General features: G+C 36.7%; 1 protein-coding gene across 6 annotated transcripts in view; it reads left to right on the top strand.

Annotated features, from left to right (window-relative positions):
* Window positions 1–2,072: 2,072 nt before the first annotated feature.
* The window catches only part of MAK (male germ cell associated kinase), an 81,465-nt gene continuing 68,909 nt past the window's right edge, over window positions 2,073–14,628 (top strand). For 4 of the 6 annotated variants that reach the window (XM_024552394.3, XM_045189108.2, XM_024552393.3 and 1 more), the window contains exons 1-4: window positions 2,128–2,274; window positions 7,042–7,371; window positions 8,656–8,710; window positions 11,296–11,417. In XM_024552394.3, coding sequence (XP_024408162.2) covers window positions 7,271–7,371; window positions 8,656–8,710; window positions 11,296–11,417 — 278 coding nt within the window. In that variant the 5' untranslated portion in view covers window positions 2,128–2,274; window positions 7,042–7,270. The other 2 variants (XM_045189107.2, XM_053920405.1) reach the window with 2 other exon arrangements.

The following is a 14,628-nucleotide window of genomic DNA, read 5'->3' as shown; positions in this document are numbered from 1 at the left end:
ATCCACAGTATTCCAATATATTGGTATTTCCAGCGCTAACATAACCCTAAGTTACAAATCTATATTTCACAGTGCTTTCTTGTGACCTCCAATGGATTTTCTCAAAATTAAAATTTTCAAAACTAGATCCCCCGTCTCTCCTCAAATATGCTCTGCTTCAAATAGTTTCCAACTTAGTTGTGGATACCACTCATCTAAGCCATATGGTCCTGTCAATTTTAACTCCTAAATATCCCATGAAACCTGTCCCTCTCTGTTCTATTTCCATCATCATTGCTATAGTTGGATTCTCATCATTTCTTCATGATAAATTACAATAGCCTCTTTTTCTTTCTCTTGCCTTCAGACTCACTGCTCAAATCCACCAACCCACTTTTGCTCTTGTGAGCTTTCTAAAATGCAAATGTGAACGTGTCACTTCTCTGTGGAAAATTCTTCAGTGGTCCACTGTTGCAGCATGGTATGAATTAGGCTTCATAATGGTACATATAAGACCATCATGACCTAAAATAGGCTTTTTACAAACAAAATATAACCAGAGACATTGAAGTTAAGAACAATATAATAGCCAGAGGGGAGGGGGGAAGGGATAGAGGGGAGAAGGGTTTTCAGGAACTACTACAAAGGACACATGGACAAAACAAAGGGGGAGGGTGGAGGTGGGGGAGGGAGGTGGGTTTGGCTGGGATAGGGTAGAGGGGTGGGGAGAAAATGCAGACAACTGTAACTGAACAACAGTAAAATATTAAAAATTGAAAAAAGAAAAAAAAGAATCTTGAAACAAATAAATAAATAAATAAATAAAATGGGCTTTTCACTTTGCCTGCCTATTTCACTTTAAGCTGTGAGAGGGCCATGAGAATGTCTGTCTTGTTACCTTGGCATTATTTTCAGTGCCAAGCCCGGAGCCTGACATCTAACTGATAATTACTAAATGGATACATCACTACCTTGTGTATCATGCTTCTGATTTATATACCTTTTGCTAGCTAGTCTGAAGTGTTATTTATTTATTTATTTTTCAGTAACATATGTACCTTCCTCTTGCAACTCTAGGCTAGTTACTATTTGTTCATTTATTCACACATTCATTCATTTTTCTTGTAATTATTGGGTTGGCCAAAATGCGTTTGGTGTTTTTTTTTTTCCCATAAGATGGCTCTACTAGTGCTTAGTTGTCTTTAACTTCATCAGAAACATTTTGACAGCTGTCATATCAGCAGCCATTTTAATTTCAAGATGGAAGAAAATATGAACATTTTGGCATATGTTGCTTTATTATTTCAAAAAAGGTAAAATGCAACTGAAACACACACAAAAGAGAGATGTGTGGTGTATGGAGAAGGTGATGTGACTGATCCAATGTGTCAAAAGTAGTTTGTGAAGTTTCATGCTAGAGATATATTTCCTCACTAGATGATGCTCCATGGTCAGGTAGACCAGTTGAAATTGATAGTGATCAAATCACTATCAATTTTATTAATTGAGAATAGTCAATGTTATACCACATGGGAGATAGCTGACATATTCAAAATATACAAATTAATAAAGTTATTGGTGGAAATAAAAAATGTCTTTTACAGAAAAAACCTAAATGAACTCTTTGGCCAATGCAATAACACCATCTAGCCACAATAACACCACTGTGACTGCTACTGAGTAGGCTCTCTAAGTGTAAAAATGAAAACAAATTTAGAAGTATGGCCTAAAAGATAACAGTAATTGACCAATATAAGGAACTGCAACACAAGAATAGTTTTTCTCCAGGTGGTACATGCAAAAAAGCAGAAGCACAAGGCAAGCATAATGCCTTTCTCTTGCCCTTCCCTAACCTGGGAACCAGATTTAGTGAATCAAGCGAGACTTGGTAGAAAGAATTGGAGCAAAGCGAAACAAAATAAACAGCAAACCAACCAACCAAACGGACTCAATAGACGCCCAGGTGTCGGAATAAGCCGGGTCCCTCGAGGAAGCGAGGCGTGCAGGATGGGGCGGGGCTTGTCCAGCTCGACCACGCCCCTCTGTGGGCGGGTGTAAATTGGCGTGCTACGCACTCCCGCCGTTTCCTAGGAGATGAAACACACAGGACGCCGGAGCTTCACTCGGAGCAAAGGAGGTAAGCGGCCGGCGAGGGCAGGTAATCCCAACCCGGCTGCGAAGCCTCCACTCACCCACCTACCCAGCCTGAGTTTCTGCGAGGCTGGCTCAGCATGTCCCCTCGACGCCCAGTCCTACCAGAGTCGACCTCCGAGGAGCGAAGGGGCCCGTACTCTGGTAGGGGAGGAACGAGGGGAGGAGATCCGGAGAGGGGCGGAGCGGTCGGGAGGGGTCGGCCTGCGCCTTCTGCGATGCCGCTCTCCGACGCGCCTTAGACCACTGTCTTGCGATGTTAGACGGTGGGGGTCGGGTCGGTTCGGTTGGTGACCGTGGGACATCTTTAATCTGAGGGACACGTGCCGCCAAACCTCTACCCTAGGACCCCGCCACTCTCACCTCGCCACTGCTCCCTTTGCTGCTTGTGTTGGAGGGGAAACTACTTTTAGGAGCGAGGGGAGGGCGGGGTCGATCCCCACGAGTCGCTGCCCCCGGGGCGGCCTGGGGAAAGCTGCGGAGTGAGTTCGGAACTGTTACAAAATAAAAATGGAGGGAGAAGTCTTTTACAGGGCCCTCTTTGCACAAAAAGGATCAGAGGGTGTAAGGAAAACTTTATTTACTGCAAATAAGACAGGTTGGAAGGTGAGGGTACCAATAAAACTGGTTTTTAGTGGTTTGTAATCTCAATTATAAAAGGAAAGATTTATGTAATTGTGATTAGATAATTCTTTTAAATGAGCAGAAATTTGTTCTAATAATAACGGAATCATCATGAAAGTCAAAGTTATTGGACTAATTTTAATCAGACAGACAACCCATTGAGTCAAAATAGCCGTGGGGACAGTTACTTTTCAGCTTTTGGGCATGCCTTTGTCTCCGCCATCCCGCAGTTTACCGCTGCGTGATGGGGAAAAGGAGGCATTTTCTCTGAAGGCGACCACTTGCTGCCTGCAAGAGGCTGGTCTTAGGCAAGGATATTTGATCTCTGGTCGGGTTTTGTTTTTAGTTTTAAAATGATTTGTGACTATTAGCACAGCACCAATGCTTTTATAATTTAACACGGAATCTGTTTTTCCATTGTAAAAGCTTCCCTTTTAATTTTTGTGAACATGATTTAGTTTGAAATCTTGTTTTGCTTTTTAAACAACTTAGTGATTTTTAAGACGTTACTTTTTAAAAAATACCATACAGTAGGTTCTACAAACAGGTTGAAGACATCCAATAGTATCTTTTCAGTGGCAGACACAAATTTTGCCCTCCCTTTGCCCTCTATGTTAATCTTCTTTAATCCTGTCTAAATCCCTATTTAACTGGCAGAAGCTGTTGAGAATAAAGCTCAACTTTACAGTAATTGTACACTTAGATAAGCAGTAATTGTGCATTTAGATAAAAACAAAACTGGAACGGGAGAGAAATTTGATGGGTATTTCATGTAGGTCAATAACTAAGCTTCTAAATAAATGTCTTTTTCTTTAAATCAGAATGTAAGGTTTGTTTAACCCATAGGAAAGTAAGTTAATAATTGTAGCTTGATTGTAGGAAACTTCAAGTACCTAACAGTTCTGTTAAGTTGAAGATCAGTTATATCACATGTACTTGTGTTTTGCCTTGTTGCATGTATATATGGAAATAAATTTTATAGAAATATTCATGTACATAAGAAATCACGTTAATGCATGCCTATTTTGCAGAATTAGCTTTCCATAGGTCAACAGAGAAGAACTTGTAGAGAAATACTGTGTTTGAACTGGGAACCCATAGGCAGTCTATGTTACTTAAGTTACATATACTGCTTTTGATTAGTAATCAGTTTAGGACCTTACTGTGCTACATTGATAAAAGTATTAACAGTTGTTTGTGTGAGTAGGTACATGGGAATAATGATTTTTTTTAAACCCTTTATGCATCTTCACATTAGGCCATGGTAAGGGGACAACTGAAATGGTTAGCATTTCAGCCTGGAGAGCGATTTATTTTTTAATTAATATGACTCAAAAGAGGCCTTTCCAAAGCTTTTGTTTGGGAGCATGATATGTAAATTTGTTTTACTAAAAGATGGGTAGGGTAGGGTCATATTCACAGTTTTCACCACTCAACCCCTCAAATGAAAGAAGCTGGGAAATGACCGTGTTTGTTCTTTATTCTTCCCTGAATGTAATTATACCCTCCCCTATAGACACCCTCACTTGAAACAAACCTTTTATTTCCCTTGTATGTTTGAAAGTCTGTTGGTTAGGCTTGGAGTGAAGTTTCCAGAAGCCACTCTGAAACTGGGTTTGGAGGCTGAATGCGGATAGTCATTAAGGACGGAATGATCTGTTGTGCTAATAGTGCTTGTGATGGTGGTTCATTGTCTTAATGGTGAAAGAGAAAGAGGTAATTAATTCCACTTTTACAGGCTAAGTCATTGCAAAGTAAAGTTTTGACTACTGTTCCCTCTTTACATGATTACTGTTCCCTTCTCAAGCAGTGTGTCCTTTTCCAGAATTGCGTACATTACTGTCTATTTCTTAGACCCTCAGTTAGGTATTAACATGAAAGTAATTGTTGCATATGCAACACATTTGCAAAGGAAAGCAATGCTATTATCGGATTAGATGTCTTAAATAATTTTGGGGGTGAGGCAAAAAATAAAATTCTCATGATGGGAGCTCCAGGTAGCCTCCCTTCTCCCTTACTCACATTTTCTTTCCCCTCACTGTTTCTGGCCTATTGTTTTTACAAGGTCCCTCAGGTATAGGATAAGCCAGGTGTAGCCCCAGGATTTTCTTAATTAGGAAAAACCATTTGCACTTTCCTATTTGTAGGATCTTGGTGCTTTAGGGTGAGGCAGTTGGGTTAGGAATCTTAAGGTGGGAAGGGGGTGGCTTTTGTTGTAGGGCAGATTCTGAATGGTTTGAGAGAAAAGAAGGGTGGTTTATTAACAATCAGCTGTATCAGTGATTGTAAAAGCAGTAAGAATGGTTTGTTTAGAAGTTAGGGACTACACTGAAAGAACACAGCTTCAGGCTAATGCAAGTATCAGACTGACTCCATCTTTGATTCTCTGATCCTTGATAGGTTATTTAATCCTGTATTTTTATTTTATAATTTTACTAGTAGGATGAACATCATGGCCTTTTGGACAATTATATTCTCTGTATGGTTATTTATGCGGTGAACATATAGAGAGCACTATTTTCTTAAAAGAGATAGATGTATGTCATCTTAAATAGGGTAGCTAGAAAAGAATGTTAAGTAATGTAATATGTTGATTGTAAATTGCAAAATACCGATTTCATAAAATCCTAAATGATCAGAAGAAATACATTTCAGCCCATAGTTCAATCATAGCACATAGTACAAAACAACCCAAAAGATATTTCAAAATTATATTTCCTTATACATATAAAGGAAAAATTAATAAAACCAAATACATGTTTTGGTCAAGTACCCCACAGAGGGATGTTGCCTTTCCCCATATTAATACTTTAATATTTAGAATTTGTGTTTATGTATAATGTAAAGACCACTTGTAAAAAACTGCATGAACAGGGGAACCATTTGCTGGCACTTGATAAACCATTTGCTCAGATGCAAGCTAAGAGAAATGAGGAACCCCTAAATAGAACTGGAAGCTGCTATCGTCATCTCTTTTTCAAGATTTTGGCCACAGAGTTAGCATAGCCTAAACTATTTCCCATGTAGCTTTGAAAGGGTTCTTATCTGTATGAAATAAAAACACTCCCTGTTATTGAAAAGCCCCACAGGGTTCTTCTGAAGTTTCCTGTGGACAAATATGTTCCTGAATATATGAAACAACTTAGTTTTACTGTACTTCTCTAAGCTCGCTTGTTCTTTGTCCCAAAAGCCTATTGTTGGAAGTGCAGGTACATTGACAACTACATCACATCCTTGTCAGTCCTAAGTTTATGCATATAATAGAGAAGCAATTTCTGTGATTTAATTTGATTTTGTAGAAATGAAACAGCTGCAATGAGAGGAAAATAATCTTTGAATGAAGTATCAAATTATAAAAGGCATTTTAAAACACACTTTATTTTAATGATGCCAGACATCCTGCAGTTAAGCATAAAGCCTTGTAACAGAATAATAGAGAGTTTTAAAAGCAGAATAAGAATGAAAAATAGGTATGAACTGAGAAACAGTTACTTGAAATGTGGAACTAAGAACAATGAGAAGAAACAAATGTAATGAAGTATTCACTAAAGCTAGTGCTTTGTTTTTCTGTAATCATAATAATAAAATCAGAACCTATTGAAACCTGTACCCTTCAGATTATATCCATAATTGCTTAGTTGTAGTTTTGAAATCCACAACTCTCTGAAAGATGAAATTTTAAAAATTGTGCAAACTCATTTGCAACAAAATATGACCTGAGTGATGGGAGGGCACTCATAGTCTTTATTTATTTTACTTAGTATACTTTTCCTATATTTTTCTGTAGGTACATTAAGAGGCTAATGAGCAGCATTGCATAACATATGGCATACACACCGTATTACTTTTCCACAACATGAAAATTCCTGGATTCCAAACAGATCTGGCCTGGGAGTTTCACACAGGGGATTATGGTCCAAATTAAATATGATGCAGAAATTGATTCAAAGGATTGATATAGTATAGATGTCTGATTTCCCAAGGTCTGATTTGGAATAATATAGATTATATTAAAAATAAGAAATCATACACATCATTAGGCTGATATTTATTGAACATTCCTGGGATAAATAGCACACAGTACCATGTAAATGAAGCATTCACCAAATGCGTATTATCAATCTGTTAAATGTAAACTTCATTCCAAAAAGCATAAATGATTTACTGACAAATGTTTAACACATGAGTATTTATATTATTTATAATTTTTCTCTGTGCTATATACTACCAGTAAGTTTCTTGAAGAGATTCTTTAATGAAAATTCTTTTTATTCTTATTCTTTATAGGGTATTTATAAGAATGGATGCACTGTTTCCTTGCCAGATTCCTTATTGCTGTAACTCATGAGCCTGCATAGTCTTGGGAATGAACCTATGTTTAATGATGACAAAGCTTTCACCAGTGTAGCAACAACAATCTAACAGCAAAAACAAATAAAAGTAAAGAAGCATTTAAATTTATATCCAACAACGAAGCCATTGTAATCAACAACTTCTGCTGCATTATTTTTCCAAGATGAACCGGTATACAACCATGCGACAGCTGGGAGATGGCACCTATGGGAGTGTGCTGATGGGCAAGAGTAATGAATCTGGGGAGCTGGTGGCCATCAAAAGGTAGCATACAGAACGCTGCAAAGTTTACTTTTGGAGCTGATCTTTCTTCTCCTTTGTTTGCTTGAGAATACATGCATACAGTGATGCCTCTCATGTCTTATTGTAGATCATAGATTTGGGTACATCTAGTATTTATTGAGTGCTAGGTAGTTTATAATGACTTTTTCTTGTGCAGTAGTTTCTACTTTGTAGCTAGGGAATTTGAGGCATGGAGAAGTCATTAAGTCATTCATCCAAGGTCATATAATAAGGGAGCTGCTGAGTGAGGGTTTAAATCCACTGCTACCTTCTTGACCACCATGCTATGTTGCTAATTCTTTATGCTGCCCTTCCTTTTCTTATTTCCTTACCCCTGTGTTTTACACTCTTGTAGAGGCTCAGAATAATTCCTATAGGAATTAGTTTAATAAATATGGATAACTCTAAGCTTCCTGAGAATCTACTAGAACATCTCAATAGCAAATTATAATGCTAAATGAAAGCAGCAGGGCATATAGGATTCTGATTTTTCATAATCCAGCCTTGTGATTTCTATACCTGAAGAAATATTTTTTAGAACATGAATCCTGTTTTTCTTGTCTCCCATTTTGTGTGGTGACTAAAAATGCATTCATGTAAGTAATACAATCTCTTTCTATGGCATACATATTGGAATTACTTTATTACCCTAGATTCACTTTTTATGTATTCATCTTTAATGGTAACCAACATTAGCAGGGACTTAGGCAGTAAAACAAAATTCAAGAAAGCTATTTCTAAAATTTGGTTACTTTTGAATTATTGCTGACTTAAATCACTTAATTTCATGGGCCTCTTGTTTAAATCTGAGGTAATGATATAAAAGTTGTCAGAGAAAACATTTTACTAAATTTGCTACCAAAATTTGTAATTTTCCCCTATTCCACCTAATTATAGTATTTCATATTTATCTTTTAAGTTCTAGAAAGAGGGCCTTTTGGAAGGAGCACCTGTAGAAAGGCCCAGTAAAACTAATTAGAGAAATGTAAGAATTCATCCAGAAAGGAAGATTAATGGTATAATTCTTTCACTTTTGTGTTAAAGCAGAAATTCAGATATGACATAGTCATGAACTTATACCAAATAGTCATGAACTTATACCTGATATTTGTGGAAGGGAGGTGATTTGCTTTTTAGGAGGAGGGAAGAGAGAAAATCATAGCTTGCCCAAAGTGAACTGATAACAGAGTAAGAAAGCCAGTGGTTTAATTGGTGCTTTCAAATCTTCAGTCCCCGTACACTAAACTTAACTGTTTTTAATTTCAGAATGAAGAGAAAGTTTTATTCTTGGGATGAATGTATGAACTTGAGAGAAGTTAAGGTAAAGTCCTAGAGATGAAAAGAACTGGAGAAGGCCTTATCTCTACCTCATACCTATCTCATTTCTGAGGAAGGTAGCTAAGGAGATTATCCTGTAATTAAAGATTTGGAATCTTTATGGTCCAAATCTTTAAAGATCATTAAATTTTCTTTTTTTTTAATATATTTATTGATTATGCTATTACAGTTGTCCCATTTCCCCCCCTTCACTCAACTCCATCCTGCCCACCCCCTCCCTCCCACATTCCCCCCCTATAGTTCATGTCCATGGGTCATACTTACAAGTTCTTTGGCTTCTACTTTCCTACACTATTCTTACCCTCCCCCTGTCTATCTTCCACCTATCATTTATGCTACTTATTCTCTGTACCTTTCCCCCCTCTCTCCCCCTCCCAATCCCCTATTGATAACTCTCCATGTGATCTCCATTTCTGTGGTTCTGTTTCTGTTCTAGTTGTTTGCTTAGTTTTCTTTTGTTTTGGTTTTAGGTGTCGTTGTTTATAACTGTGAGTTTGTTGTCATTTTTACTGTTCATATTTTTTATCTTCTTTTTCTTAGATAAGTCCCTTTAACATTTCATATAATAAGGGCTTGGTGATGATGAACTCCTTTAACTTGACCTTATCTGAGAAGCACTTTATCTGCCCTTTCATTCTAAATGATAGCTTTGCTGGATACAGTAATCTTGGATGTAGGTCCTTGCCTTTCATGACTTGGAATACTTCTTGCCAGTCCCTTCTTGCCTGTAAGGTCTCTTTGGAGAAATCAGCTGACAGTCTTATGGGAACTCCTTTGTAGGTAACTGTGTCCTTTTCTCTTGCTGTTTCTAAGATTCTCTCCTTCTGTTTCATCTTGGGTAATGTAATGATGATGTGCCTTGGTGTGTTCCTCCTTGGGTCCAGCTTCTTTGGGACTCTCTGAGCTTCCTGGACTTCCTAGAAATCTATTTCCTTTGCCAGACTGGGGAAGTTCTCCTTTATTATTTGTTCAAATAAGTTTTCAATTTTTTGTTCTTCCTCTTCTCCTTCTGGCACCCCTATAATTCAGATGTTGGAACGTTTCAAGATGTCCTGGAGGTTCCTAAGCCTCTCCTCATTTTTCTGAATTCTTGTGTCTTCATTCTTTTCTGGTTGGATGTTTCTTTCTTCCTTCTGGTCCACACCATTGATTTGAGTCCCAGTTTCCTTCGCATCACTATTGGTTCCCTGTACATTTTCCTTTGTTTCTCTTAGCATAGCCTTCATTTTTCCATCTAATTTTTGACCAAATTCAACCAACTCTGTGAGCGTCTTAATAACCAGTGTTTTGAACTGTGCATCCGATAGGTTGGCTATCTCTTCCTCGCTTAGTTGTATTTTTCCTGGAGCTTTGAAGTGTTCTGTCATTTGGGCCTTTTTTTTTTTTTTTTTTTTGTCTTGGCGTGTTTGTTACTTTAAGGGGCGGAGCCTTAGGTGTTCACTGGGGCGGGGTAACGCTGGTTGCTGCGCTCTTATGCTGTACGTGGGGGAGGGGCCGAGAGGAAGCAATGGCACCCACCCGCACTCCCTCCTCTACCCACAATCAAACTGGGCCCCTCTGGTGCTGGTTCCCCAGTGGGTGGGCTTGTGCACACTCTAGGCCCCTGTGGGTCTCTCCAACAACCTCTCCGGTGAGGCTGGGAGTCTCTCCTGCTGCTGCCCCAACCCCCACGGGCGTTTTCAATCAGAGGTTTGAGGCTTTATTTCCCCGCGCTGGATCCCTGGGTTGCTAGGTCTGCTTCTCTCCCCGCCATTTGTCAGGTTTATCTGTGCGCAAATGTGGGGCCGCAGGGTCTGCCAGTGGTCAGACTGCCTGCCCTGTTAGTCCCACACTCCGCCAGTCTCGGTCCCTCCACGGCCACGCGAGTCCTCTCCACCCCATGTCCGTCTCCGCCCCTCCTACTGGTCTGGATGTATGTTTCTTTTTTATCTTCTTGGTGTCGGACTTCCTTGCCCTTTGATTTTCTGTCAGTTCTGGTTGTGGGAGGAGGCGCAGTGTGTCTACCTGCGCCGCCATCTTGGTCACAGGATTCGATCATTATATTTTCTAACATTTTCCTTTATCTTCCTAATTTCTCATTTCTCATCAGAATCTCAATGGAGAATAGAAAATAACTATACCTTTCATATCTGGAGGTACACTGTCACTTTTAAAAGAGCATTTTAATTTATATTACAAAGAAAAGACAACTTTTTAAATTACTATATTCTTTATATTTTTTGCTGTATGATTTGGATAAATTTTTGGAGACTTTTGCATGGTTAAGTCAGAAAAAAGTTAGACCTAGTTAATACACTGAGAAAAAAATGTTTGGTAGGTATTGTTGACTTGGTTTATTTTTGCACTTATATTAATTACTTAAAACAATTCACTGCTTACTTCAAATAAACGTTTTAAGATGTTTTTAGACATGTAAATTTTATTGATATTAAAACTTAATTCATTAATAAATTTAGAAAAAATGGAATATTACTTAAGATAATTATCATACCTACTAGCATTGATGAGATTTTGCCAACTTTCATAACTTTGCTGTAAGAATTTTAATGCTTATTTGCTGTGTTGCAGTCTCTGAAGAAACTTAATCATGCCAATGTGATTAAACTAAAAGAAGTTATCAGAGAAAATGACCATCTTTATTTTATATTTGAATATATGAAAGAAAACCTCTATCAATTAATGAAAGACAGGTATGTCTGTATTTTATGAAAATTGTACTTTTCTCCGATTATCTTCTCCATGAGTTCCTTGGATCCCTTCAGTGTGTCACATTTTATAATACACAGATTCTAAAAGGTGGATTTAAATTAATTAGTCGTTATCTTCATGAAAGGATAATATCTAACATTGAAGAACTGGCTACAACAGCTACTATTTTCCTTCTGGGATCTCTTAAAAATCAAAATAAATATTTGATATAAACACACACACTATCTACCTATACTTTTGAAGCAAAAATTTATATTTTAATGCTTAGTAATAAAGCTGGTCTTGGGCAAAACTGAGAAAATTATTTTCATTGCTGTCCTAAGCATCTTGTGAAAGGTTAATGAAAGAATGGAGGAAGGAATGAAGTAGATTCCTAAAAAGGAGCTAATAAACTCATTAGAATGCTTAAGTGATAGAACTTAATGTGTTACCCATCCTAAGGAAATTCTTATTTTAATTATTAAACCTGTGAACAGAACCTAAAGAGGAAGAGCTTCAGTCATTTGCCATGAGTTTAGGGAGGATAACATTTAGGAGGTAGATGCCAGTCACATCTGGGAGGTTAATGTCCAAAATTTTGTCTGCTTTTAAAGCGAGAATTGAACAAAATATCTTCAAACACTTTAGAAACAAATTTCCCAATAGACTGATGTTGATTTCTCTCTGTATTTCTTTCACACACACACATACTCACCCAAGGCCTCAGCATGGTGAGTGAATTTTTCTTTAATCATATTTTTTCTTCTTTCAGGCTGTGATGTTCCAGGCTGATATAACATTAATAGCAGTTAAAGTAAAAGTAAAAGATTTCTCTCTCCCAAATCAGTATTTATTGTCTAGAGTCCTTTCTAGCCTTTCTATACAGGCATACATACTTTTTGCATGGTTGTAATTTTAAAGATCATACATTATTTTATTTCATTCATTCACTTACAGGCTCTTTTTTAATGTAGATATATAATTTTCATAGTTACCATAGGATGTCCTGTTAAATGATTATACTAAGCTTCACTTAGCTCTGAATTATTTTAAAAGAAATAACTATCAGTCAGAGAATAGGTTGGTAATTATAATGCATAACATTGATAGAATTATTTTGTAGCCATTAAAAGTGATAATTACAAAGATTATGGAAATGCTTATAAGTAGATAAAAAACAGAAAGCAAAATTGTATTTATGTAACATTGATACCTAATATAAGTTATGCACGTGTATGGTTTAGTATTAGATTAGAATACTGAAAAACCAAAATAGTTTCTTAATCAGGTGTTGAGATTATGGATAATCTTAACTTTTTGGCTTCTAATAATAATTTACGCTGTTTAAAATATGTGAAATGATAAACATGCATGATATATTGAAATGTAGTTGTTGAAGGAATTAAATACATATAAATATATGAAATGTTATACTCTCATCTGATTAAAAATATATATCTATCAGTGGAAGTTGTTAATGTAATAGAAAATGAACACTAAAAAGAATCAACTTTGGAAATTAAGTATTCAATTCTTGATTTTAAATTAAATGGAAATAAAAGTGACATTATTTAGAAAATTATTTAATATCAAAGGTATAAAATTAACCATTAACAAGTGTATATGATAAAGGGCTGTTTGGGGTTAAATGGTAGTTTTACACTTTGTTTTTGGTATGTAACTTCCTGAAACATTGTTTTGAGGATCTAGAAAAATTCAGAAGCCTTTTTATTCAAATAAACCTTTCTATTTCAACTGGAAACCAATATACATTAACCTTTGTTCTGATACTATGAACTTCAGCATATAGCATTCTTTTTACAAATTTAAAATTGTTGGCTAGTATAAAAATATTTTGTTTCTTTTAAAATTTATAGTTTAGGAAAGTATTTTTGTTTTTTTATTTCATAAATTTTTTGCTGTATATTTTTTCATTACCATTTAGTCTCTTTATACCCCCCACCCTGCAATCACCACACTGTTGTCCATGTCCATGGGTCCTTTTTCCTTTTTGCTCACCCCCTACCCACCCACCCCCTTAGCTGTCATCCTGCTATCTATGAGGATGATAGATAATTTAGTCTGTTCATTAGATTCTACATATAAATGAAGTCATATGGTACTTGCCTTTGCCAGGCTTATTTCACTTAGCATAATGTTCCCAGGTCCATCCATACTGTTGCAAGGGGTAAAACTTTATTTTTTTACAGCTGAGGAGTATTCCATTGTGTAAATGTCCCATAGTTGGTTTATCTACTCACCTACTGATGGACACTTGGGCTGCTTCCATATCTTGGTGATTGTAAATAAGGCTGCAACGAACATAGGGGTGCTTATGTTCTTTTGAATTAATATTTTGGATTCCTTCAGATATATTCACAGAAGTGGGATCTCTGGGTCAAAAGACAGATACATTTTTAATTTTTGAGGTATCTCCATACTGCTTTCCACGGTGGCTGCACCAATTGGCATTCCCACCAACAGTGCAAAAAGTTTCTCCTTTCTCTACATCCTCGCCAACACTACTTGTTTTGTTGATTTATTAGTGATAGCCATTTTGACAGTTGTAAGAATGTGTCTCATTGTGTATTTCTCTGATGACTAGTTACATTGAGCACCTTTTCCTATGTCTATTGGCCATCTGTGTGTCCTCTTTGGAGAAGTGTTTATTCAGATCCTTTGCCCATTTTTTAATCGAGTTGTTCAGGGTATTTTTTGGTGTTGAGTTTGTAAGTTTTTTATAAGTTTTGGATATTAACCCCTTATCAGATATGTTGGTGAATATGTTCTCCCATTATGTGAGTTATCTTTTTATTTTGTTGATAATTTCCTTTGCTGTGCAAAACCTTTTTAGTTTGATGTAGTGCCATTTCTTTATTTTTGTTTCCCTTGACTGGGGAGATATATCAGATAAAATGTTGCTACAAGCTATGTCCAAGATTTTGCTGCCTATGTTTCTCTACAATTTTTATGATTTCAGGCCTAACATTTAATTCTCTGATCCATTTTGAATTTATTCTGGTGTTTGGTGTAAGAAGATGGTCTAATTTCATTTTTATGTATGTATCTGTTCAATTTTCCCAAACCACTTATTGAATTGACTGTATTTAGCCCATTGTATGTGCTTGCTTCCTCTGTTGAATATTAATTGATTCTAAAGGTATGCGATTATTTATTAGCTGTCTGTTCTGTTCCATTGATCTCTGTGTCTGT

The sequence above is a fragment of the Desmodus rotundus genome, chromosome 3 (assembly GCF_022682495.2).
Source record: "Desmodus rotundus isolate HL8 chromosome 3, HLdesRot8A.1, whole genome shotgun sequence".
Lineage (NCBI taxonomy): Eukaryota > Metazoa > Chordata > Mammalia > Chiroptera > Phyllostomidae > Desmodus > Desmodus rotundus.
This window is presented reverse-complemented; position numbering and strand designations above follow the sequence as displayed.